At 40.5% G+C, this 24,784-nt stretch overlaps 1 protein-coding gene across 2 annotated transcripts in view; it reads right to left on the minus strand.

Annotated features, from left to right (window-relative positions):
* The window catches only part of rimbp2b (RIMS binding protein 2b), a 91,909-nt gene that overhangs the window by 58,167 nt on the left and 8,958 nt on the right, over positions 1 to 24,784 (minus strand). For both annotated transcript variants that reach the window (XM_088414707.1, XM_088414798.1), the window contains exon 3: positions 16,839 to 16,976. In XM_088414707.1, coding sequence (XP_088270833.1) covers positions 16,839 to 16,976 — 138 coding nt within the window. The remainder of the gene's footprint in view (positions 1 to 16,838; positions 16,977 to 24,784) is intronic.

Consider the following 24,784-nt stretch of genomic DNA (forward strand, 5'->3'; position numbering starts at 1 on the left):
CGGAGCAGGTAGAGCCGGAGACATAAACAGATATTATGTCTTTGGGAGCAACATAAAATAATGCATCTCTTCCCCTCACTCTCCCTCTCTCCTCTGTGCAAGAGGAGATTTCTGCAGGGTGTGCTGGAGTGTGAGTCACCATCAGTGCACACAGAGAAAAGAGGGAGAGTCATTCTTTAAGTGGAGGGCTTATGGCAGCAATGCAGCACAAAAATACTATAAACTCTATATTTAAATTTGTCATTATGGCTCAATTCCAACAGATCAGAAAAAAAGCTGCACAAGGACACCTTACAGGTGTAAAACTATGTCGTCAAATGTTATGTAATAGTACAATCGCACAAATGCTCCGAGAATAAAGCATGAAGGTGGCATCGGACATAAGTGCCTTTTTAATTTACTCATCTCTCTTCAACATTATCTAATTCAATAATTTAATCATTTAATATACATTTAATACACACGGAATCGCCAAGTTCGAATTTTTTTTAAATCTGTAAAAAAAAAATACAAAAAAAATAAATAAGAAAAATCGAAAATTTCTCTGCGGTGTATAAACAAATAATGTGCAGCGTTCAAGGAATAGTAAAAGGAAGGAGCTCAAACCTATTCTAAAAGTGTTGTGGGACAACACCACATTCAGTCTCAGCTTCTGTTTATCACGGTAAAAAATATATTACGTGCTAAATACTGAGGTCAGAATCATTTGTTTTTCAAAGTAGTTTCTGGACAAATGAATCAACACACTGTACTATCGCAAGTTTCTTTTTTTTTTTTTTTTTTACTTTAATGCCTTCTGTAGCTTGCAGATGCACACTGTTTTTAGTTAAGACATGGCATAAAGGGGAAACTCCCACCAACAGACAAAATAGCACAAGTATTTCAGTTTTACACGAGACAAGAAAGAAGCAGGGGTCGATGGAGCTGAACATTATCAAAGACATGGTGCCTGTTTATACATCGCACAAGCGCTCATTTAGTCACACACTGATCCACTTCAATGGTGGTAGCAGCTGTGTTAAGCTACATGCTATCGGTACTATAGTTTATCCGAATGCATTACACATTATCCCCGTCACGTCACGGTGTATCGCTTTTAACTCGGCTGCTTCCAGTGGTCTGACATCACAATTACATTTGTAAGGTTGAAACAAAAATGTATAACTGTGAATGAAGACATTGGCGGACTGGCGTTCTTGCAGTTTCAACACGCGCGAAGATTCATGTTCAATATCCCCAAAAATTGTCCCTTGTACTTCATTGTGATGAATGCCCCCCGGTAAATGAATAGCACGCTGATGGATATTTTTCCACCCACATCCAGCCCCTGCTCCCTGTACTGTAGTCCCCTCCTTCCTGTTTGCACTCCACATGGTAAATTCGTCAGTCAGCACAAGTCGGCCACGTCCCACCGATACACATCACACCCAACTTCACACACTCCAGCAAATCTCCATAATGTGCCATCATTACAGATACATACAGTATTTGAATGTAAAACATGATTTAACGTTTTGGTATTTTGTGTTCCCCTCCATTGCTCCAATTCTGGCACCAGAAATGTTCAATTCAAATGAATGACGCTTGTTTTAAGAAATTTCCGGAGACTTTCACTCAAATGACGAGGAAGCACATATTTTATCGTTTAGGAGCGGTAAACACAAAACGTTTAAATCAAATGACTAAGCCGGGCATTTTTATCAGAGTGCAAAAGCTATTTTGGCGTTACCTTCTCCCATACAGAGACGGTGCAGGACTGAAAGACAAGTTCCCTCATATCCAGACAGGTGCGTCGGGTAGGTCTTGAAAGGCTTGTCCCGGCGCGAGTCAATGTGGCCACATATAGACGAAGGTTCACGCTAACAGTGTGCAACCGGATCCCAAAGACCAGCTTAAGTCCATGCCGCTACCCGAGCCTCCCGATTAAATTACTGCACAAAGCGCCACTCTCCCATAAAAGCACCATTAATGACTGCAGATGATATGCAGCGTTGGAAAGTAAATGAATATGAAGTCAAGGCCAGCATAACACACCACATTATAATCAGGTAAGTGTTTAACAATAGTAGCATAGGATGCAAAATGGTTTTACCTCCAAGCCATTTTCTACATTTTTCTATTCTGGTAATTGTACTATATAGAAAGAAACAAATCAACAGAAAACAGTCAGATGGGACTCGCACCACCATACTGACACCCTAACTCTTTATAGGCTTACTTTATAAGTTATAAGGTGTTTATAACCTATTTAATTTCCACTGCAATTGTCTGGCAATCTGTCCAGGATGTCAACTGAGATGGGCCAGCCCACCTGCAACCCAGAATGGGATTATTGTCTCTGAAAATAAAACGACAGCAAAAAAAAAACAACAACCCTAAAAGAGGTATGCTGTTGTTGCCCAGTGATTTTGCTAGCATTGGCACATTCATGACTTTGATATAGAGGGAATTCTGAGGTGGCACTAATTTCACAGGCTTAAAATAGCTGAGCTTATTTAAAAATAGTGAAGCGGAGAGATGCGATCTAAGGAAATGACCCAGAAAAAAAGCTCCCCCTGGTGAACTCTATAGAAAACCTAGGAGTGAGAGTCATTTCCACATCTCAAAGAGGCAATTCTCGTGAGAGCAAAATGAAAAGGCAACAATGAGCTCTGGAGAAAAATAAAAATCACTGCTCGACGGTGAACAGTAAGCAACCTTTGAACCAAGCGCATCCCCAATGTGTGGTCAGTTTATAAATCAGTGCTTCTGTCTCCATGAGAGTCGCTGTCAGCCACCAACGGCCAGGCAATTCTAGCCATGCAACAATCTAATTAAAGTTACTACACTGAGTAGCCACTTTGTGATTTACAAGACAAAGTTTTGAAAAACAAAGCAAATCAAATCAAATATTTATTTATAAAAATGTATGAAATGGGAAAAACAAGCTAGGTTTCACAGCTCTGTTTTACAAAAACATGGATGTGCCACAGAACATACTCATTAAAGGTGCAGTGGCAGATAGAAGTAATCTGTGTGCGTGTGTGTGTGTGTGTGGCTTCGTGCATGCATATTTACCTGTACCATTGTGAGACTTAAGTCATTAATATCAAAGAAAATACTGTACTGTACAGTGCCTGGTTCATGTGGAGGGCTGGCAAGCTTTAAGACTATAATCAGCATCAATGTTTTGTTGCAATAAAATGTGTGCCGTTAAATAAAATTAGAATCAACAACATCTGAGGCTTTATTGAGTGAATTGAAGGGCATCATTGGGCCTCAGTTGATGAAATGCAGTACTTCTAATCAATGTATTTACCTTCCCTTTTTGTTGAAGATGATGGTAAATTTCAGGACCAGCTATTTTTTTTGCTCCTTTGCTACTTGCCAATGTAGCATTTTAACAATTATACATGAATAAACAGTTAAAAAAGGACATCGATAAACAATCCATGCTGAATTGAGCACTCGTGAGATACTGTACAATGAGGCCAAAAGTTGTATAGCCTTATTTTTCCCTAAAAAATTGTCAAAGTGTATTGTAGCAATAAAGGAGTGTCAGGTTTTAGTTTCCACAGTTACAACAGCACATTTGATAAGCACCTAATGAAACTGATCTGAGCTCGATAACTCCAGGACTGCGTAAGTGTAAATATGTAAAGGTCTCTTGCCAAAATCATATTAAATTGAATCAAAAACCAAAGTGTAGTGTATCAAATAACGGGAACATTATTTGAATACTTTTGTCACTTCATTTCTATTCAGGACTGCTCACACAACTCGTATATACATGGTCTGAGTAGTCTACAACTAGGAGAGAGCGTATCAATATTTATGCACTGTCTGTGTCCATAAATACCAACGCCCAGGCCAAAAATCAATGTGTGCCAGGGCTAGCTACAATATTTTCATCTCCCAACGAAGGTCACGTTACTCCAGAAATACCTAGAAGGGTAGAAGGTAAATTATATTTATATACGTGTGTGTGTGTGTCTGTGTGTCTGTTCCTTACACTTGTACACTAATTGGAGTCTCTTCACTCACAGGTGAAAGCATTGACCAGAGCAGACCAAAAAGCAACCTCCTAAACATAACCATTCATGGTTAAGCTAAAGGATAACGTGCAGTCGCAATACATTGTGGAATTAATATGAGTGAATACATGATTAATGCAACAATATTTTTGTACTTAAGAAAATGCAAATTCTTTAACGATGACAGCCCTAACATATACGTACACATGCACACGTACACAAACAACTTTGTCTATACCTATGAAATACAGATTGCCCTGACCCGTTAGTCTGACTAATTGAAGTTAAACGTACGGTATTCCGTATCAGAGTGTGAAAACAATGAGAGCTCATCCAACATAAATGGATTATACAAGCTGTCACACGGGCCAGGATTGTCAGGGTCTGGCTCTGTGTGGAGTCCTGTTCATTATAGATGAAGTAGTGGAGAAGGGCGTGTTCCGCAAAGCACTATCAGTTACAAGAAACCAATCTAAATCCACCCCATCATGAGCAACCTCCAGCATATTTCAAAGTTACGGGGGCGGGACAGCAACATGCTCAGCCTTCCGTGCCCCTGAATGCTCCCACACATTTGGACAAACCAGAGTGCACTGTAACGTGGAAAATTAAAGAAGGGACAAAGGCATTCTCGTTGCAACCATTTGATTTGGTCACTTTGCTAACAGGCTTATGAAATTCAGATGAACACTTTACGATCTTGTTAAAACCGGTTACATTATTAAAAGGGCACGTTCATTGTGTGAGGCGGCAAAGAGCGCCTGTAGCAGATTGAAATGTTAATAAACTCAATGCGGTGGCTGCAGATTGAGAAACTCGCCAACGTTTTAGCTCTGAAATCCTCCGTTTGGGCACAAGATGGTTTCGTCTCATTGTATGATGTATGAACTCAAGTGGGTCAAAAAAGCTATGCTGAACCTATTAGGCAGGAGAAACCTAAGTAGCCACCCACCTAACAGTGTTTCATCTATTCTGAGAACTTCCAATTTTATTGTTGTCTTTTGAGTCCAGCTTCAGAGCGAATGCCGGTTCGTCGCAGAAAATACCTCCCCGCAGAAAGTCCCACTCCGAAGAGGTAAAAGTCAAGTAAAATTGAGACATTATTAGAACAAAAAAGCCAGTTCTCCAAGACCGATAACACAGTGTAAAAGTTGAAAGCCATGACATAGATTTCTTGTGTCATTTCAGTATGTTTTAAGACATTACACAAACACAGTACATACACGTGTAGAATTAATGACAAAAAAGAAAGGAAATATGTACACAGTGTATGCGACACGGTCAACAACTGCCTTTGTTATCGCATTGCCAAGCCCGTCGTTTTCACTAAACCTTCTATTCCCTAATAATGAAATTAAACTCAATTTATAGCTGCATCTGCCAGCTACAGAAAGGTGGAAGCATCATAGAATGCAGCATATATTTAATGGTGGCAAATAGGCAGCCCCTCTTGTTCAGAGCAAACAACGGGGTCCTTAGATTCCTCACGTTGTTACTATCACTAATTAAGTCCTGCCCGCGTACTGCCCATGCGGACTCAACACACGCCCTCATTCTTCTCGCAGTCAGTGGTGCACTGAGACGACAAGGTCATGAAGAGGATGTGGCCGCTGCACAGTGAGAGGCAGGATTTAAGCGAGAAATATAGCCACCAAGCTAACTCACATTTCATAAGCAATCAATTGACTGTTGTTCCAAAGGTGATACATAATCATACACTAACCTACTGTGGAACATTTACGATTTTATAATACAGACTCTTCAAAACAATTATGACCATTCTATATGGAACATTTGGTCCAGTTTGTAAATAAATAAATAGGAAAAAACATAAAGAATGTGACCAAATCATCTAGGGGGGTTGCAGAGATTTTACAGGGTTTTTTGCACCCCTTAACACCACTGCAATAAAATGCATGCTAAAACAATGATTCTGAGAGTATTGCTCTTCTTGTATGCTTTAAACATGGGTGTCAAACGTACAACTCGCAAGATGATTCCATTACCCATAGGAAAAAAAATGAATAGGGCCAAACCCATTAGTCCCCTGTCTATAACACTATAATGCCCTTGCGCGTGTTAAATGATTCACTCAGTCGTGGTTCTGTCCAATCACTTCTTTTAATGAAAAAAAAAAAAAAAAAAAAGGTTAATAAGTATGTCGTCCCAAGCCGCACTCGGCCGCAACTGCTCGAGCGCTCGATAGCGACTGACTCGGTCCTTCATTGCAGGCTTCCTCGTACCTCACAACGAATGTTACAATATGCAGAAATTTAACCAGCAATGTGAAGATCAGCAATGCGACGATCAGCACTGCAACTGACGGCAAGCGACCAGTTGCCTTACTTGTGTATAATAGCTAGCTGACCGCTAACATGCTTCCTGATTACTTCAGTTGCAGAAACTGAACATTCACGTTAACATTAGCATCTAGCACCCGAAGAGATTCCCACTGGGCAGAGGTCGCCATCTGGGCCATTACCAAACATTCAGCCTTGGTCCCTCTTCTGTTATAAACCATCAGTCTTGTCTTTCTTTTTAAAGTTACTTTATTTACAGCTCAACTGTTCGCGCATAACGCCAGTGTATTTGCCATGATGACGTGACTACTTCTAAATGTTTTTTTTAAACATATACCATTATGAACAAGATGCTACAGCACCATTTTGTTTACAGTACTTGCACCGCTTGACCTTTGTGGTAGCACAATTACAGACTTGAAGGCATTTTTCTTCTGCTGGATTTTTGTCATTTATTGTATTTAAATGTGTTTTTATTATACGTTGTATCCGAAATATGGATTTTTTTTTTAACAAACTGAAAAAAGATAACAGAAGGTTTCCATTCGTTTCATGAAACCTATTGAAAAATGCTGTATTGCGATACATAGTAAGCTAAAAACCAAAGTTACCCCTATTTAAACTTTATCTTTTTTTTTTAATTTACTTTTTTACAATATAATTACAGTTGACCACCACTTTTTGGGGACCAGGCGTGTGCAGGGCAAAAATCTACATATAATTAACAATAATTATTTTTCAGATAAATAGCATGATTTTATCTTTCCGGTACCCTTGAGGATGGATTTTAACACTTCTGCTTCAAACGCAACAGAAACAATTTCAACGCACTTGTTAAACACATTATAGTAAGAGTATTTGAAGAAAGAAAAAAGGCAAGAATAAAATGTATAAAAAATTGTAGTGATTTCATTTTTATAGGCACAATATGTGAGTGAAGCAAGATCTGGGAATGATGTGTGGCATTGGCAAGCAGGAGGGATGTTTGCTCAAGCTTGTGTGGGTTTGCATGTGAGCACCTGAGCGTGAACGGTGGGCGACAGCAGCTACTGCGTGAGCGTGTGATTGTGTTTTTATTTTACTGCTTTGCTGGCAATCCATAAATGGATGAAAATCAAATCAGTGATTCCGCCTCTCCTTTCCCTCATGCTGGGGCATTACGATGTTCACGATTAACTGTTATCTCCGCGAGAGATAAGTGGATTACCTCAACAAAGAACCACCCTTTCCAAAACATTCCCCCATCTGCGGTGTGGTGATTCGTCATGATTTCGACCACTTTGCAAGAGATGAAACTGGGCTGGATTGACAATGCAAATCTAGTTTGATGTAAATAATCTTCCTTCCCCTGCTGGTAATTAGTCAATTTAAAGCAATTTCTATCCAAAACGAAAACAGTTGAACCTAATTGGATTTTTTTTTTCTTTGTTTTAACACAAAGCTGTCAAGTGTAACTTCAGCTGTAAAGCGTCGGTTGAGACCTGCACTAGAATTTTTGGAGTTACAACCCTGTTGTTTTGATGTCTGATTCCATGAGGTCAGGGTTCGACAAAAGGGGCGGCCTCAGCCCTATTGTAAGCCATTTGGCAGATTCAGCCCGCTAAGTCCTGGAGGGAGGCTTTTCTTCTGCCCTTGAGGGAAACATTCTTCATGGTTTTAATTCCCTGCCTCTCCTCTCTGGGGTTCCTAGTTGGCAGGGTGGCCTTGTTTTTTTTTCTTTCTTTTTTTAGTACCTAAACATGTCACGCTGCATTGGTGTATTCATCTGTCTCAGAATGTCCCTTCAAGGTGTTTTGCTCAGATTCCATCATTATCTTCATTTTACTTGCAAACTTTTCAATTTTGTTGGATAGTCACAGCAGCTTTGTGAATGTTTTCTTTTTAATGATTTTGTTGGAAGTGCAACAAAATCTCCGGGGTCAAGTACAATCCATGACGGAAAGTTGGTCAAACACACGTCACACAAGATACAATGGAAATGAAATGAAGAAAAATGTTTCACAACCATTCAAACTACCATTCTCAACAATATCAACTAGTTGATTTTAAAATATTTAAACATTCGGAATGGTCATACAAGTGTAAAATCAATTTTACAACTGTTCAGTAAAATACAAAAACCGACGGGACTTTGTGGATGAAGACATCTCTATTCTTGTGACCAGCATAAATTTGCTGCTGTGGATAGCAAAAATCCGCAGAGATTTGGCTCATTTGAAAGGTTTGCACCATGGAGGGACTGAACACAGTCAACTTCAATCATGTCCATTCAACAAGATTTTGCCCACTTTCACTTAATACCACATACTGGTCAGCTGACAGTAAAACTGGACAGGACACACAAAATCAAGATATCAAATCTACACAAGACAAGGAACAAAACATTAAAAGGAAAAACAAAATTACTTATGTGGAGAAACAACTTTGCGAAACGTAGCTGCGGTAGCAAGCACACGATACAACAGCAGAAACAGCAACGAGTAAACCATATTCCTGCAACCGGCTCCTAAAAAGCTCCCTAATGATAATTCGGAGCAGGTGTGCACCAGAGGCTCAGCCGACAACCAAACCGGATGACTTAAAAAAAAAAAATAACAACAACAAACACAGGATCATGAAAAATATTGTGCCACATCAACAACACATCCATGAAGCCCAGAATGCGTCTCTCTGTGCCCTGATTAAATTCACCAAAATCATTTTCGACCAGCTGCACCAGTAATTAGATGTTCTGAGCAGGTGTAACTTCAGACCGACTTTCTGCCGCCAATTTGTCACTCTATCGGGCGCATCTTTCACAACTAACACTTGCAACCTAAAGGCCAACCTGGTGCAGATTCATAAGCCAAATTCACAGACATGCAGCTAGAACATGTACAGAAATCAGAATATGCTGCACCACAGATGTGCCATCAATGAAAATGAATTTTCATAGCTTTAGCTTCTAATCTGAAAATGACTTGGCCACACATAATACACGTGTGCGCTTATTACCAATAACTGCCTCACAAGTATCAAAACAAGCTATCACTTGGTGTTGCAATGTTTTTGGGGGTGAAAACTCCAGACTGTTGTGCAAGTGTATGGATGCATTTTTCCTGAAAATCTTGGCCAGATCTCAAATCGTACAGCCTTTTAATTTAGAGGTTATACTGCATTTAGAGGCAGAATCAATAATAGCAGACTCCACAATAACCAGTTCCCTAAACGATCGATCAGAGCCCTGCCACATTTATTGGTCAAAACTCCACAGTAGAGTTCCATGGTGTCGGACTTTTACACAACTCCTTGGAGGATTTTGTCCCTCCCACAATCTTTGATAGATGGGACAGAGAAAAACTATAAAATGTCCAGCAAGTTGGTTTTAAGCTGTCATGCTATCTCTTTAAGTTAAAGTTTTGTGGTTGTATTCTTGCAATCATGTTTTCAGGAAACCAGTCATTCACTGCCGTTGACGACAATTGATGTCAAGGGTCCATTTTAACTGGAATGAGTTCAAGTGTACCTGTGGCATCCTCTGAAGAGTGGCAGTGAATGAATTAAAGCGGACCAATGATGAGCTTAAAAAAAAAAAAAAAACAAGTTTGGAAGCAGTTATTAACTATATTAACTATATTAACTATATAAATGTTTACTTCTGAGTACCACAGGTACACTTTAATACGTTCGCTGCCTGCCCAGTCAAATGTAACTTTGACAAGCATTGGTGGAGAATAAGTGAAAAACCTCAAGGAATCAAACGGACTTTATCGTGTGGGTTTGCCTTTGGGAAAATGAGCACATAGTGCAGTGATGAAGGGAATCCCCTGCTTGCAAGAGAAGCTGTGATGAGGGAATACGTCAATACGAATTGGATAATCAAAACAACAAAAAACAAAAAGACACGGCTGAATGAATTTGGGGGGGGTCAGTCAGCAGCATTTGAGCGTTAATAAAGAGGGCTAATTAAATTAGTGGATCACGGACGCCTATAATGTGGGTGCCACACGGTTTTAATTTCATTACCAGGAACGTAAACATGAGGTTGTCCCCCCTCAGCGCAAGAGGAACTCGCACATTAATAGATGTAAACCACAAAATGTGAATGCGGAATATGGCCCAAAAGAAGCTCCCACAACATCGGACATAGTGCCAGTGTTCAAATAATAACGCATTAACGTATGAGACAAAATGGCTCCAAAATGTGGAACATGATAAACTGTGTCAGCTGTTCATCATGTAAGCAAAACTCCCACCAGTAAAAAGAGAACTCCTTGTGTGAAAACGACTTATTCCCACTCATGGCTCTGAATATTAATAAACCGGAATAAATGATTAATCTGCGCAATCACGATGAGTGCAAAAGAAGAGAAGGGATAAAGTTAACTCAAGTTGTGTTTGTTCAGTAGAACATTTAAGGCCTGACACTGTCTAGACACTGTTTAGGCTGAGAATGACAGATGTTCCCTATCTGGCCGCTTCATATTTATGATCAACATTAAAATGTGTCTCTGTGTGATGATTCACACCACCGTCAAACCCAGTGCGCTCGCTCTAACTAAACCTGCGGGCTCCATCGTCGACCTGCTCTCTGACATAAATAATTATGAGGGGAGAAGTTAACCAGGGAGGAATTGCTCACATTCCCTTTTAAGTCTTGCCCCGTTGACATCGTGGCTGCTGAGAGTGACATGTCCAAGAGCTGTAATTGGACACTTTCTGGACGAGCAGAGAAAGAAGAAGATATGGCGACTGGAATACAGATAGTCACGACTTGTCGTGTCATTGCGCTAAATATCTGCACTTGTAAGTAATCGGGATGGGAAGGACGCACAATTGTGCTCAGCTTCTGCAAATTCATATTGCAAAAGTTTTCCTTTGGAAAATAACATTGCTCTGAAAATATCAGAAGGATATTAATAATATAGGGTGCAATTTATGAGGTTGAGTGGTAATTCCAATCCATGCAAATTGCGCTATAATCACTAGCTCAGGGGACACCAACTGATTGTGAAACTGAAAGCTATTTCATGGATACTAATGACTGCAAAGGGTTGCCATTTTGATGCATACTTCTGAAACACATTTTCTCAAGTCACTATTAATAATGTTATTATTGTTTTCAATATCAAGAATTAATGATATGCAATTACGCGAAGAGAAAAAAAAACATATTTTCAAACATGAGAAAACAGATCACATCATTTTAAAATTATATGTAACTTTTTTCTTTAACCTCTCAGCTAATTTTGACATTTCCAAATGCTCACTGAAAGAACGTTCCTCGAAAATGTGCCCTCACTGGTTAGGTATTTATAGAAGAGGTACGCAGGCTATTCATGTGGCCCCCGGGGAGTACATTTTGCCCCCAAGTACCACATTCATGACCCTCCATTAGCCTATGCAATTTAGAAGTCATTGCTATTATATAAAACATTTCACAGTAGATTTATAACAATCAAATGACATTCAGTAACAGTGAGCACGGCAGTAACTGAACGGGCCTTCTTCTGCTATATGATGACATGTTTTTTTTAACGTTGTTGTGCAAATTCTGCCATTGTGTTGTTTTTGTTCACTGAAATGGCCAGCAGTGATAACCGTATTTCTCCGAGTACAAGTTGACCTCGCTTATAAGTCGACCCCCCCATTTTTTTTTACGGCAATATGAGTGAATTTGACAAAAAAACGTGATTATAAGTCTACCCCTGACTAGTTGTTACTTTCCAATTCAAACACATGGCGTTTGTTCTTAAAATGACAAAATTTTTCTACTTTTAGAGGCATCTTTACATTATATTGAGTAACATACTCTTGCGGGTATGGTGGGGGGGGTGGACTGCGAGGCATCCACGCATGGGCGTGGATTCAAATGCTGAAAATGATGTTGCAATAATAAAATAAAGTTTCTATCCTTTATTTTTTGACACAGCTGAATATTATTTTGTCTAAAGTCATCATCACAATCTGACACGCCAAATAGCTCCTCCCATTTCAATGTACAGATATAATTGCCGGACATGCTCTTTTTTGTCATCGTCATTTGTTCAAACATCCTGGTTATTCTTCTACGGGTCGTCATTTTCAGACCCCGTTCAATTTGTTTGAAATGGATGTCTCCAGAAGTGCTTTGCTGAAGGGTTTTTTTTTTTTCTACCCAGGTGAAAACTGGTGAGATCAGAACACTGAATGTTGCCCTTCGCAGAGCCCCCCCACACACACACACCTGCTGACATCCATGCGTGCCGCCGCTCTCGCATTTTTATCCTGGACAAGTCGACCTACCTTTTGCTTTTCATAATGCATCAAAGTCTGCCGAAAAAAATGAGACACGCGGGCTCTTTGTCGGCAACAATTAGGCAATTAGGCGCCGCTTGACAAATGTATGCGATGTTCTGTGCAAACGGTAAAATGGATGCAAACTATATCAAATTAGAGGTATGTATTTAATCATTTCAAGCCTTGTACTTTAGATGATATTACTTATTTCGCATTTGAATTCATGTTGTTCAAACACGAATATGTGGGGAAAATTGGTCTGGTTTTGAGTTACGCGGGTATGAGTCGACCTCCTTAATACGGAGGTTGAAAATGAGGAAAACAAACTCGACTTGTAAAAAATACGGTACCATGTTACGAAAGTTAAATGATTAATGGGTACTTCAAGTGTTTTATCTTGCAAACCTGGACATTAATTCCGGAACAACATCTTTTAGTCTGTGTTTTCTCCACAGCTTGGCGCATCAAACAAAAGGTCACATTGACCACAGTTTTCCTATTTCAGTCCACTAAGGTGATACTAGGTGTATACAGTCACAGCGCCGTAGATAAGCTGACTTAATGTAAGGAGTGCAGACAAATGTGTCGGGGGAGACCTCTAGACGGGTGTCTCCGTTTTGATGATTGCGTCTCCATCATAGAACAACAGGGCTGGGGGCTAATGGTGCTTGCTGAAGAAGAGCTTCATGCTCTGTCAGTTTTTCATTACCACTTCACTCAGTCCTCCAGCACGTAGGACCATGCAATATTGGTAATTACTGACAGTACCCCAGTTTTTCAGGGTCCATAATCATCTATTTTTCCACTTCAGGGAACTAATAACATCACCTCCAACTCACCCACCCCCTCCTCAATACTGCTGTTCTGAGTAGCTCATTTCCCTGCTGACTGAGGAGTGCAAAAACAGCACGGCAAAATGCATGACTGCATCTAAAATATTCTCAGCAGCACCAAAAGGTACAAGGGTGTAGATTCCCTGGGACAATATCCCACTCGGAAAATACGTATTGACAATCATTTCAAAGTAATCATTTTCTACCTTCAAACTCTTTGCCACCAGTTGTAAATACTATTCCAGGTAGTTAGAATGAATTTTAGCAGCATTTTTCTGTTGATGTGCACTCTGCCGAGCTTGTCCGTGGCTACTTAAGGACAAGAGGAAACCATGCAGCAGTAATGGTTCATCGCATGAACATCGTAGCCAGGGGCACAGATGGGATTTTGGAATGTGTTTTCTTTACTTTCATCACTATTTATATTGTATATTCTCACCGAAGGCATCGAACCTACAAATGAACGTGTACTTTACCAAAAAAATTACTTACCGATAACGAAAAAGAGGAAAAAATGCAATTATGCCTTGTAATCTATTTTCTTCAAAACAGCCATCCTTTGCTCTAATTACTGCTTTGCACACTCTTGGCGTTTTCTCGATAAGGGTCAAGAGACAGTCACCTGAAATGGTTTTCACTTCATCAGTGTGCCTTAACGGGGTTAACTCGAGGAATTTCGGATGTCACGCACAGCTGACAACTCTTAACACTCGCATTATGGACAACTGTTTACATTGATGTTATGACAAAAACCAATCAGCTAAATAAAGAAAGAGGAGTGACCATCATTGCTTTGAGAAATTGAACGAGAATGTATGTCCGAACCTTTGGCCTGTACTGAACATACATACGCAGGTGAAGTGAAAACCATTTCAGGTGACTACCTCTTAGAACTCATCGAGAGAATGCCAAAAGTGGGCGAAGCAGTAATCAGAGCAACGGGTGAACATTTTCAAGAAATTACAATGTGAAACATGTTTTCAGTTGCGTCACCTTTTTTTCTAAGAACATTGCTCCACATTTCCATTGTGGCGCTCTGCTCTGTCCCCCCTAACCCTAACCCCCCCCCTTGTATTACGTTTTCTGTTGTTGCAGAGCTTCCAATGCCGGGGCCTGGGGGGGCGGAGCCATTGGCTGCACACCTGCGTTCCATCGGCCGTCAACCCACTATTAAAGTGCAGCCGGAACAGAAGGGCGATGTTGGATTATTTTCTGGACCTGCGGTTTTATACTGCTCATCGGTTCTATGATACTTTGTATTGCGCCGATTGCATTTTTCTTGCATTTTTCTGTACTATACTGTATTGTTCTTTTGTTGCGACTTTACATTTTCTTAGCCTTCAATGTCTTTCCGTTTACCCCCTGTGATGATTTTGTTTATTTTTGTAGTTCACATTGGTAGGTTTTCCCAATCGCATTTTGTGACGTTTTGGACCCCAGTCGGGATTTTTTGGTCCACACTTTGCTTTTGCGGTTCTCTAACATTATGTACAACTATTATTATTAAGAAATTCACCAGAGTTATTAAATGTTTTACTTTGATTGTACAGTTTCTGTATGGGTCCAATTATTATGCCACCAAAAACCGTTCATCTCAATAATTTATAGTTTTGATGCCTTCAGTGAGAATCTACCAAGTCACTAGTCATGAAAATATAGAAAATGCATCGAATGTGAAAGTATGGTCTGTACAGGATATATAAATAGGCAATCCAGGAAATGTAAAGCTATAGCAGTGCAACAAAGCATTTCAGTCAATCGTTGCCTTTGCTGTTTACACACTTTGGAATGATAAAAAAGACAACGATATTGACCTCAAATATTTGTTCATCATTTTGCAAGAAAATTGCCCGTTCTTTCGATGACAATATATAGTAAGAAAAACAAAGCAAATGCCTCTTGTGAATTGAATTAGTCCATAGTCAGGTTTGAATTCACAACATGGCTTATAATTGATATTTGAAAGAGATGCAGATGATCTCTGACAAAATGTTGACAGGCTAATCATCAAGTAGTTATATAACAAGCAGGTGGGGAATTTATAAATAAAACTCCCACCATCCTCATTTTTGTCAACAGTCACAGTGAGTGGTGCTAAGCTCACACTCATACAGGCCACAGCTGGTGCAACGCAAGATGGTTACACTCTAAAAGTTTCAAATATAGAGCTTTGACAGTTGCAAATATCTAGCAGATAATCTATGACTGAGGTCTAATTGGGCTTTGTACCAGGTGGAAGCCTTCAAAAATATTGATAGATGAACCTTAGTGTTAATGTCTGTTTGACATGAATTAAAACAAAAATGGAGGAAGAAATTACTCATACAACCACTTATTGTTGTTTTTCCATCATTTCTTATTTGTCCCAACAATGCTACCATGAAAACAATTCATATTATCCCAGCAGGAGGAGTACACAAACACAAGCACACATTTGTCACTTTGCAAGCTTTACACCGGGGTCTAATCGATTGTGCTCATTCATATTGAAGCACAGGCATCAAGGAAACCCAAGAGAATTGCAAGCAGCCTGAAGAAAGCCTGAGGAGGACAAGGACGTGTTGTTTATGGAGGGCTGTTTACCATCCATTTTATTTCAACAACTTACCCATTCAAATAAACACCGCCACGCCACAATTAAAAGAAATCTATACATTCTGTTCAACTTCTATTGCGAGAGACTACTGGTCAAAGAACTACCGCACGCTGTAGTTATGTTTTTCTGTCATTAATTATGCACTTTCGATCATTGGTCTTGCAGTGCTCGCCGCATGTACAGTAATTGCCTTGAAGCCCCTCCCACCATGGGCTCCACGGCAAATCACTTATACGATTTGTTTAGGTCAGGTTTTTTTTTTTTTTTAATTGATGGACAAGCATCCACTTTTGTCAAGCGGTTGGGGCACTGGCTGGGAGTGGAACATGCGGCAGCTCATGTACTACACGATCATGTACCATCCAAATTCAAATTGCCTTTTATGTCTGTATTTTGTATGACTAATGCAGGAAGTGTTTGGCTTGTCTACAAATCTGATCATCAAATCATCAATCATCAAAGAAGGAGACAGTGTCTAGCCCAATTGATGTCAAACATGACAACAACACGACCGATTTAGAACCAATTTAGGCTAAGGATCACTTAACGAACCCAGAAATGGATAGTGAAAATGTCATTGTGCATAAGTCCAACACAATAAAAAGGAGGCAATCTAAATATCCAAACGCTGCTAGTTTCTTGAAGATTTGACTGCACAGGGAGCAATATCATAACAACAAATAAACTGTAACACAGTTTTCCGTATTTGAAGTTAAATATTTCTTATTCAACGTGCTTCTTATTAGAGAGTTTATGGAGTTGTTACAAATCTAGTTTTGTTGTTTGATCATTGGGATGGACTTTTTTTCTGGTCCAACCGTTCATAAAGTGAGCTTACCAGTAAGCTGTGTTTTAGCCTCTGGTTGAGCAGGGTCTCGGGGTTGAGGCTCAGGGCTGCACTTCTCCGCTCTAGAAGACAAAGGTGGTCCAAACGCTGTAAACTGGGGAGCTGCAGTGGCACCACCTCATGTCTTAGCTGGACCAGAGTGTAAAAAGAGAGACACCGTTGAAAATGAATCAATAGTTCATTTGTTCAAATACTGTAGAAGTTCACTGATGCTCTAACTTCCCACTAATGATACATAATGATCTTACACACATAATTAGTTCGGGTGTTTGTGACTGTTGAATCAAAGGCGGTCCGAGTGGTCAAACTAATGCAAAAACAGTCCATCTTTGATTTTGTCCATTTTTGCTGGAGAGAACCTGGGGTATCCGCTGGAATCATTTAAAAGTTAACCTTTACAACTTTGGAAACAGACTTTTTAAAGTCTTACTTAACACACAGCAACAGTCACATTTTTTGGCTTGTCATAAGTGCTTGTCATATGACACCAGTTAATTGGGATAAAGGATGGCTATCTTGTCCCAGTCATATTAGGCTAAACCACAGGTGTCGAACTCCGGTCCTCAAGGGCCAGTATGCCGTATGTTTTCCCCCGGTTTCTCTCCCAAAACCCCTGTTTCAAACGGGTTGCTCATCAGCAAGCTCTCCAGGAGCTTGAAAAGGATCCTAATCATTTGAATCAGCTGTGTTTGCGGGAGAAAATCCGGAAACATGCGGGATACCGGCCCTCGGGGACCGGAGTTTGACAACTATGGACTAAACTGAGCGGTATCTGCTCAATTTTTAATCACCAAGACCTCCCAACAAAAACACAAAAGAAAAAAAAAACTGAACATTTGATGTGGGTGTCCAGTGGAAGAAAAACTCTAATTTAATCACAGTGCAATGCACACAGAAACATCTATCCCCACACTGTACCACTTATCCAGAAACGCTGATGTAACATCTGCATTATTAGCACGTTAGTATAATAATAATGCAACGTTTCAATTATTCATAGCTTCAGTGAGGTAGAACCAGATGCCGCTTTTGTGCCATACTGGCAGAGCTGTAACACAATTCAAGCATAGCGGGGCAACTGTGCGTGGTCTTGACGTGGCAAACATGGAAACTGCTGGGCCACACATGAAACACAAGATGTCAAGTCACTTGCTCGACTGCGACCATGTGACATCCCCACCTTATGTGGGCAATTAAGTTTGAGATTCCCGTGCAACCCTTGCTGGTGTGACTTTGGTCTCTTTCCTGGCGTAGAGGACACGGCCAGAAAATAACCTTTTTTTTTTTTTTTTTTCCACGCCATCCATTAGTAATGACTATTAATGCAATGTTGCTGCATGTACCCGCCACTTATGGGAACGAGCAAAGATATTTTTAGGTGCATGTCCCCAGCTGCACATGTCCAACTCAGGGCCAATGGGCAATTAGTGTTTGTCTCTCATAGCAGAAGGCCTGGCTTCTTAACACGGACAGATAGCTGTATCCATCCCGCCACAAAGCACGAGTCCGAAATTCCTGCATTCCTTTTGAACCTCTCAAATTTCTTATGAGCTCAGGAGCCCTCAATTTTAGTGTCTGATGCTGCTGAATCTAGAAACCTACCAAAACAAAAGTGATGAGGTTGGACTCCTGACACCAACAGGATATCCTCCTCAACGAAAGTGGACATGTAGCACGTCCGCCTCCTTTGATTGCAATCGTATGACAGTCAGTGTACATAGCAAAATTTAGCACATAGCACATTTCAAATTATTATGCAAATGATGTTTTTCTCAGATTTTTACAGCCTATGCAAATAGCACTCAGCATAATGTTCAAGTCATCAACTGTTAAAGAAAATGTGAGTCTTTTTTTAATAGCTTTTTTTCCTAGAAATAAAAACATAGTTTAGTTAGTTTCCACTGCTCCTAAATGTTTATTCACAGCAGTGTTACAAGATATTTTTAGTTTGCAAAGAAGTGAAAAAAAAAAAGTCATTTGTTGAATTTGCGATCAATCAATCAATCAATCAATCTTAATATGGGTCAAAATACATCTTAACATTTTTCACACCAGATCTAATATTTTAACAGGTTCTCACAAAACATACTTTTACAACCATGATGTGATCAGCTTTTCCTCACATTTCATAATTATCCTGATCCCTTGAATCAGAAAAACTCACAAAACATGCAGGACACAGGCCATTGTGGACTGAGTTGGACACTTCAGGGCTAACCGGGTTTATACCATGGGGTTAAAACTGCTGTTAGTTCTTTTTTACTACTTTTTAGTTTTTTACTTTTTGAAAAAATGCTAAGAGGTGGTGACGCTCAAGACACGAACTGATATGAGGTTGCCTGCTCATGGATGAATGAAAAGAGATATTTTAATGTGGAAGGAAGCACCAAAAGTGACTATGACAGCACAAATTCAAACGAAACTGGCCCACTTTCCATCTTGCAACGTGAATGATACATTGTCTATAGTGTCAACTTTGACTTGATTTCAGTGATGCCTACATCATGATATGCAAGAAAGATTTTTTTTGTTTTTGGTGCTCTAATGAAACTATCTCGGTAGGCGTTTTCTACCACACAAGGTCAACACTTTGTTTAGCCATTTTCACTATAGCTGAATTCACTTATGATTACTCTATTATTCAGATATTTTGGTGCCATTGTTTCTTTAATTTAAATGATACGCTGTGAATAAATATAACAAATCTGGTGATGATATCTGACTGCCATTGTAAGTCAGTGATGTCAGAGCTGTTTTAGACTTTCTTCACGTAATTGGGCACCTCTGGCCCTTGCGGGCTCAACGAGGAAGGAGTGATTCGGACAGGAGGAGGCTTGAAGAACACCGTGGAGAATTCTAACATAAAACAATGCAGGATCTGGCCAGTCACACTGCTAACAACGATAAACAAAATAAAAGTGGCCACCACGTTCAGTACAGTAAGGCCCAGATTTTGCCTGTTAATCCACTGTGAAATTCCACTTGATCAGGACATTAGCATCAATTACACCCCAGCATAAACACGTCGCATTTCCTCCAAAGCACATTAGCTTTCAATTAATCATCCCAAAAGTTAAAAGTAGGAAGGGGCAGCAAGTTTGCCCTGTATTAACTGCCCAGTTCTACATTTTTAGCTCTGCCTGCCGATAATGTGCTATCAAAGAGTGCAATTAACCTTAAACAGGCTGTGTGAAGGGTGAATCTCAGACAAAGCCAGTGACATCAGGGGATGCTGCTCACATTGTTTTTGCTTGTGAGTGAGACTCGGGTCTTGGCTGTTTAAAAAAAAAAAATCCAAAGAAAAAAAAGTAATAGACACCACCGTATGATAACCAATGCACAAAATTGAGGATGTGCAAAGCAAAATATAAGTAGATGGGAAAACAAAACAATACAACTTGATTGATGCTGTGACTGAACTCGCGATTTAAGATAAATTATTCGCCCAAAACAAATATAGAAAAAACACTTCATACATTTCAAAAACCTGACAAAACATTCCAATGCGAGCGCACACTTTACAGAATGAGCTAACCTTTCTGCACTGATTTCCAGCATCTAAGCGCTTAAAATCTAAATTCAAATGCCCAGATTACAGTTGAAGAAAAAGAATCCAATATACTTTCATGCCTCTAAGTCCGCAAATTGGGTACAAGTATTGCATCTACCAAATGAGCAAAATCCATTTGAAGGATTCTTGGAGTAAACACATATTAGATCGTTGGGCCAAAATAACTACTGTTTTTTTAATGTTCCGTCACCACCACCGTGGGTGGGGGTGCACATTCGCTAAATAGTGCCCAAGAACCTTCTAAAGATTTTTTTCACCCATGCAAACTCTCAAATGTGTTCATCTAAATCAAAATGTTTTAAGTATTGTGTGCTGTTATAGGATTGTAATGTTTTTATATTTTGTATGATCTGTTGAGTGCTTTGTTACAGTTCCAGCTAATGTGCTTGTAGCTATTGTACTATATACTGTACATAGGTGCACATGAGTGGTATACAGGTTGCATGCAGAAATCACCGATGCGTAACGTGGTGTGCTTCACTGCGTGCATTTGCGTGCGTACCTATTTTGATCCAAGATGTGCCATGATTTGAAGCACACTTAAATGTCGTGCAGGATTTACTGCTCCTATCCCCAGCTAATTTTCAGTCATCCTTTATTTGACCAATATGAAAAGAGCATGAGAATGTAGCGGCAGTTATTGCTAATGTAAAAACTGGATTGGAGGGAGGTGTCCCGGGTGATGACGTGAGTGGTGGACTAAATGCTTGTCGGCTATTCCGCTCCCAAAGAAGTACAAGTGCTGTGTTTCCTTCCCGTCAAAGAAACGTGTTTGGAACAGTTTATGCATGACACACAACTGAATTTCTAGCGCACGCGCAAGATCAAAACAAAACATTACATACAGAACATTAGCAATTTATTAATTCTTCTATTCCAAAGCATTATCATCTTAACAATCATTTTTGCGATATAACCAAACTTAATAGCACCGTAAGAACAGGTTTAAAAAATGCACAAAAATGTCCTTCGTGGGACAAAAAAAAAAAGCTTTGAATGAATAGTTTCCAGCCATTTATCTCTCCATGGTTTCACGGATGCTCATCGAGAGACTTTCTGCACAACTTTGGCTATCATTATTTACAGAAGGAATAAGTCAAGTGAGCATTTGTGGTCAAACTTCACCGGCGCACCCTCACTACGAGCTCTTCAAAACAGAAGTTTAGATATATATTGTAATCGTTTTAAACGAATACAAAAATAAAAATAACAAATTAATTTGAAAAGTTTTTATATTTTAAAATGTTTTTGGCTAATGCTGACCTGTTCAGGATTTACAACTAATGTATTTTCTGAATGAATATTTTTTTTAAATTGCTTTTGTTTTGTGAACGATATCTTCATAGGACAATGCACGCTCGCTTGGGAGGAAGACTGTTTTTAATGAAAGACAAGGGGCGTACTAAATAATATGTCCTGGTACTCATGTGAGTAACCCACAAAAAAATTCTGTGCACCCTCGGCTACAAAGAAAAAAATGTATGCAATGCTAAGGCGATCTGTTAGATTTTTTCCACGTTATCGTCCACATTTCCTCCCGTTCTCAGCGAGGGGGCTAACTAGTGTCCCATTGCTGTACTAAAACATAATTTCAGTGCAAACCAAAGTTAGAAGAAAACTAGACACAGAATGTATGTTTTCAATAAGGGACACTTACTGACCATTTATTGTGACATTGAAATATGAATATTTCAGTTGAAGATGCACAAGCAAGCATTTCCGACATTGTTTGAGAACATGGTTTAGCAAACCTGAGACCAACTGTGGCGGCCAATCTATAAATACTGCGTCTCACATGCAGGTGCAAACTGGTATGTGCCATTTTGCCTGCTTAATGTAGGTAAAAATATATTTTCTGCTCGTTTTCGTTTCTGCTCAATGTGCTGTTCTATCTCAGGCTGTACTTCCTGTAGATCTAAACCCTATGTTAAACAAGATGGGCAGATGTGTTCAAAGTCCTGTGCTTGCGGATGCGAACAAATTATGATGAATCAAGTAAAACATGGCTACAACGTTGCTGTAACGCTCCCTAAATTACTGAAGCCAACTATTTCTCATTGTTTTTTATTTTTGTTTTTTCTCCAACCCATCCAATTATGTCTAAGATAACTTCATTATCTTACAGTGCTCTCCCAAATGTCCCATTCATCAGGGAATCATCAGTGCTACCTAAAGCACAAAACTCCTACTTAGAATGAGGTTGTCTAGATACTTTTACACCCAAAAACTCGGGTGTGGGAGGAGTTCGATGAGCCCATAGAAGGCAACTTCCAGACGTCTTTGAGGAAATTCTGGTCCACCATTCAGCATCTCAGGAGGAGGGACCCAGTGCACCATTAAAACTGAGAATAGTTGAGATGGGGCGCTGCTGACCTCAACTCGAGACGTTGTAAACCGGTGGGCAGAATACTTTCGAAGACCTCCTCAATTTCACTCACACGTCTTCCTCTGAGGAAGCAGAGTCTTCAGGTTCCGAGGTGGCCTCTCCCATCTCTGGGGCTGAAGTCACAGAGGTGGTCAAAAAACATTGGAAGCAGGGGCCCGGGGGTGGATAAGATCTGCCGAGAGTTCCTGAAGACTCTGGATGTTGTAGGGCTGTCCTGGCTTCCATGCCTCTGCAACATCGCATAGACATCAGGGACATCACCTCTGAGCAGAGCGGGGTGGTGGAACCCCTTTTTAAGAAGGGGGACCGGAGGGTGTGTTCCAACCACAGAGAGATCACACTCCTCAGCCTCCCTGCTGAGGTCTATTCTGGGGTGCTGGAGAGGAGGGTCCATCAGGAAGTCAAACCTCACATTCAGGAGAAGCAGTGTGGTTTTTGTCCCGGCCGTAGAACAATGGACTAGCTCTACACCCTTGGTAGGATCCTCAGGGGTGCATTGGAGTTCGCCCAACCAGTCCATAAGTACTTTGTGGACTTGGAGAAGGCATTCGACCGTGTCCCTCGGGGAAATCTGTGGGGGGTGCTCCGGGAGTACTGGGCACCAGTACAATCGATGTCAGAGTTTGGTCCGCATTTTCGGCAGTGAGTCAAATTTGTTTCTGGTGAGGGTTGGACTCCTCCAAGGCTGCCCTTTGTCACCGACTCGGTTCATTACTTTTATAGACAGAATTTCTAGACGCAGCCAAAGCCTTGAGGGGGTCCAGTTTGGGCTTCTCAGCATTTCATTTCTGCTATTTGCAGATGGAGTGGTGCTGTTGGCTTCCTCACATCATGACGTCCAACTCTCACTGGAGCGGTTCACAGGCTGGGATGAAGATCAGCACCTTCAAATCTGCAACCATGGTCCTCAGTCGGAAAAGGGTGAAGTGCCCTCTCTAGGTCAGGGATGAGGTCCGGCCCCAAGTGGAGGAGTTTAAGTATCTTGGGGTCTTGTTCAGGAGTGAGAGTAGGATGGAGCAGGAGATCGACAGGTGGTGCAGCGTCTGCTGTGTTGCAGACACTGTACCGGTCTGTTGTGGTGAAGAAAGCCGAAGGGTAAAGCTCTCTGTTTACCAGTCGATCTATGTTCCTACCCTCATCTATGGTCACGAGCTGTGGGTCGTGACCGAAAGAATAAGATCCCACATACAAGCGGCTGAAATGAGTTTCCTCGCGGGGTGTCCGGGCTCTCTCTTCGATTAGGTGAAAAGCTTGGTCATCCGGAAGGGGCTCAGCATCGAACCAGCCAGTTGAGATTGTTCGGGCATCTGGTCAGGATTTCTCCCGGGCGCCTCCCGGGCATGTCCCACAGGGAGGAGGCCCCGTGGACAACCCGGGACACACTGGAGGGACTATGTCTCTCGGCTGGCCTGGGAACGCCTGGGGATCCCCTAGCAAGAGGGCATAACTATTTCTACTTCACTAGCTTGTTTGTTAGCAATAACTTGCACTACATTTACATATTCTTTTCATGCTTGTCAAATAAAGGATGACTTTTTGTTTTAGCCTTTATAAAACGCACCAGCTTAATCTGCTAGCTGAGGTTATGAGAAAGATATGAAAACTCTTACGCCACATTTGTGTGCTCATCATTACCTTCAAGCTACAACACATGTTACAGCTACTTTTTAAAAAGAAAAAAAAAACATTTGTTCAGGTCAGGCTTAGTTCTCGTGGATGAAAGTACAGCACACATACACAAATACACATGCTTACCTGTGTACCAGTTTTGTGCACCCCTGTATATATTCTTGGTTGTCTCTGTGATATTAAAAATGGATTGATGAAAGGAAATCTTTGCGAGTCATATAGCACTGTGTAAGTAGCCTCTCATTTATTTTTTCTATTTTAGGTGTACTAATATTGTTGCTCGTTTAGCATACACCTTCACAAACAAGCTTTGTAAAAGTCATTTGGCCCTATAGCAAACAGGTGTTAAAC

Source organism: Hippichthys cyanospilos, chromosome 1 (assembly GCF_059441005.1).
Source record: "Hippichthys cyanospilos isolate Australia breed blue-spotted pipefish chromosome 1, RoL_Hcya_1.0, whole genome shotgun sequence".
NCBI lineage: Eukaryota > Metazoa > Chordata > Actinopteri > Syngnathiformes > Syngnathidae > Hippichthys > Hippichthys cyanospilos.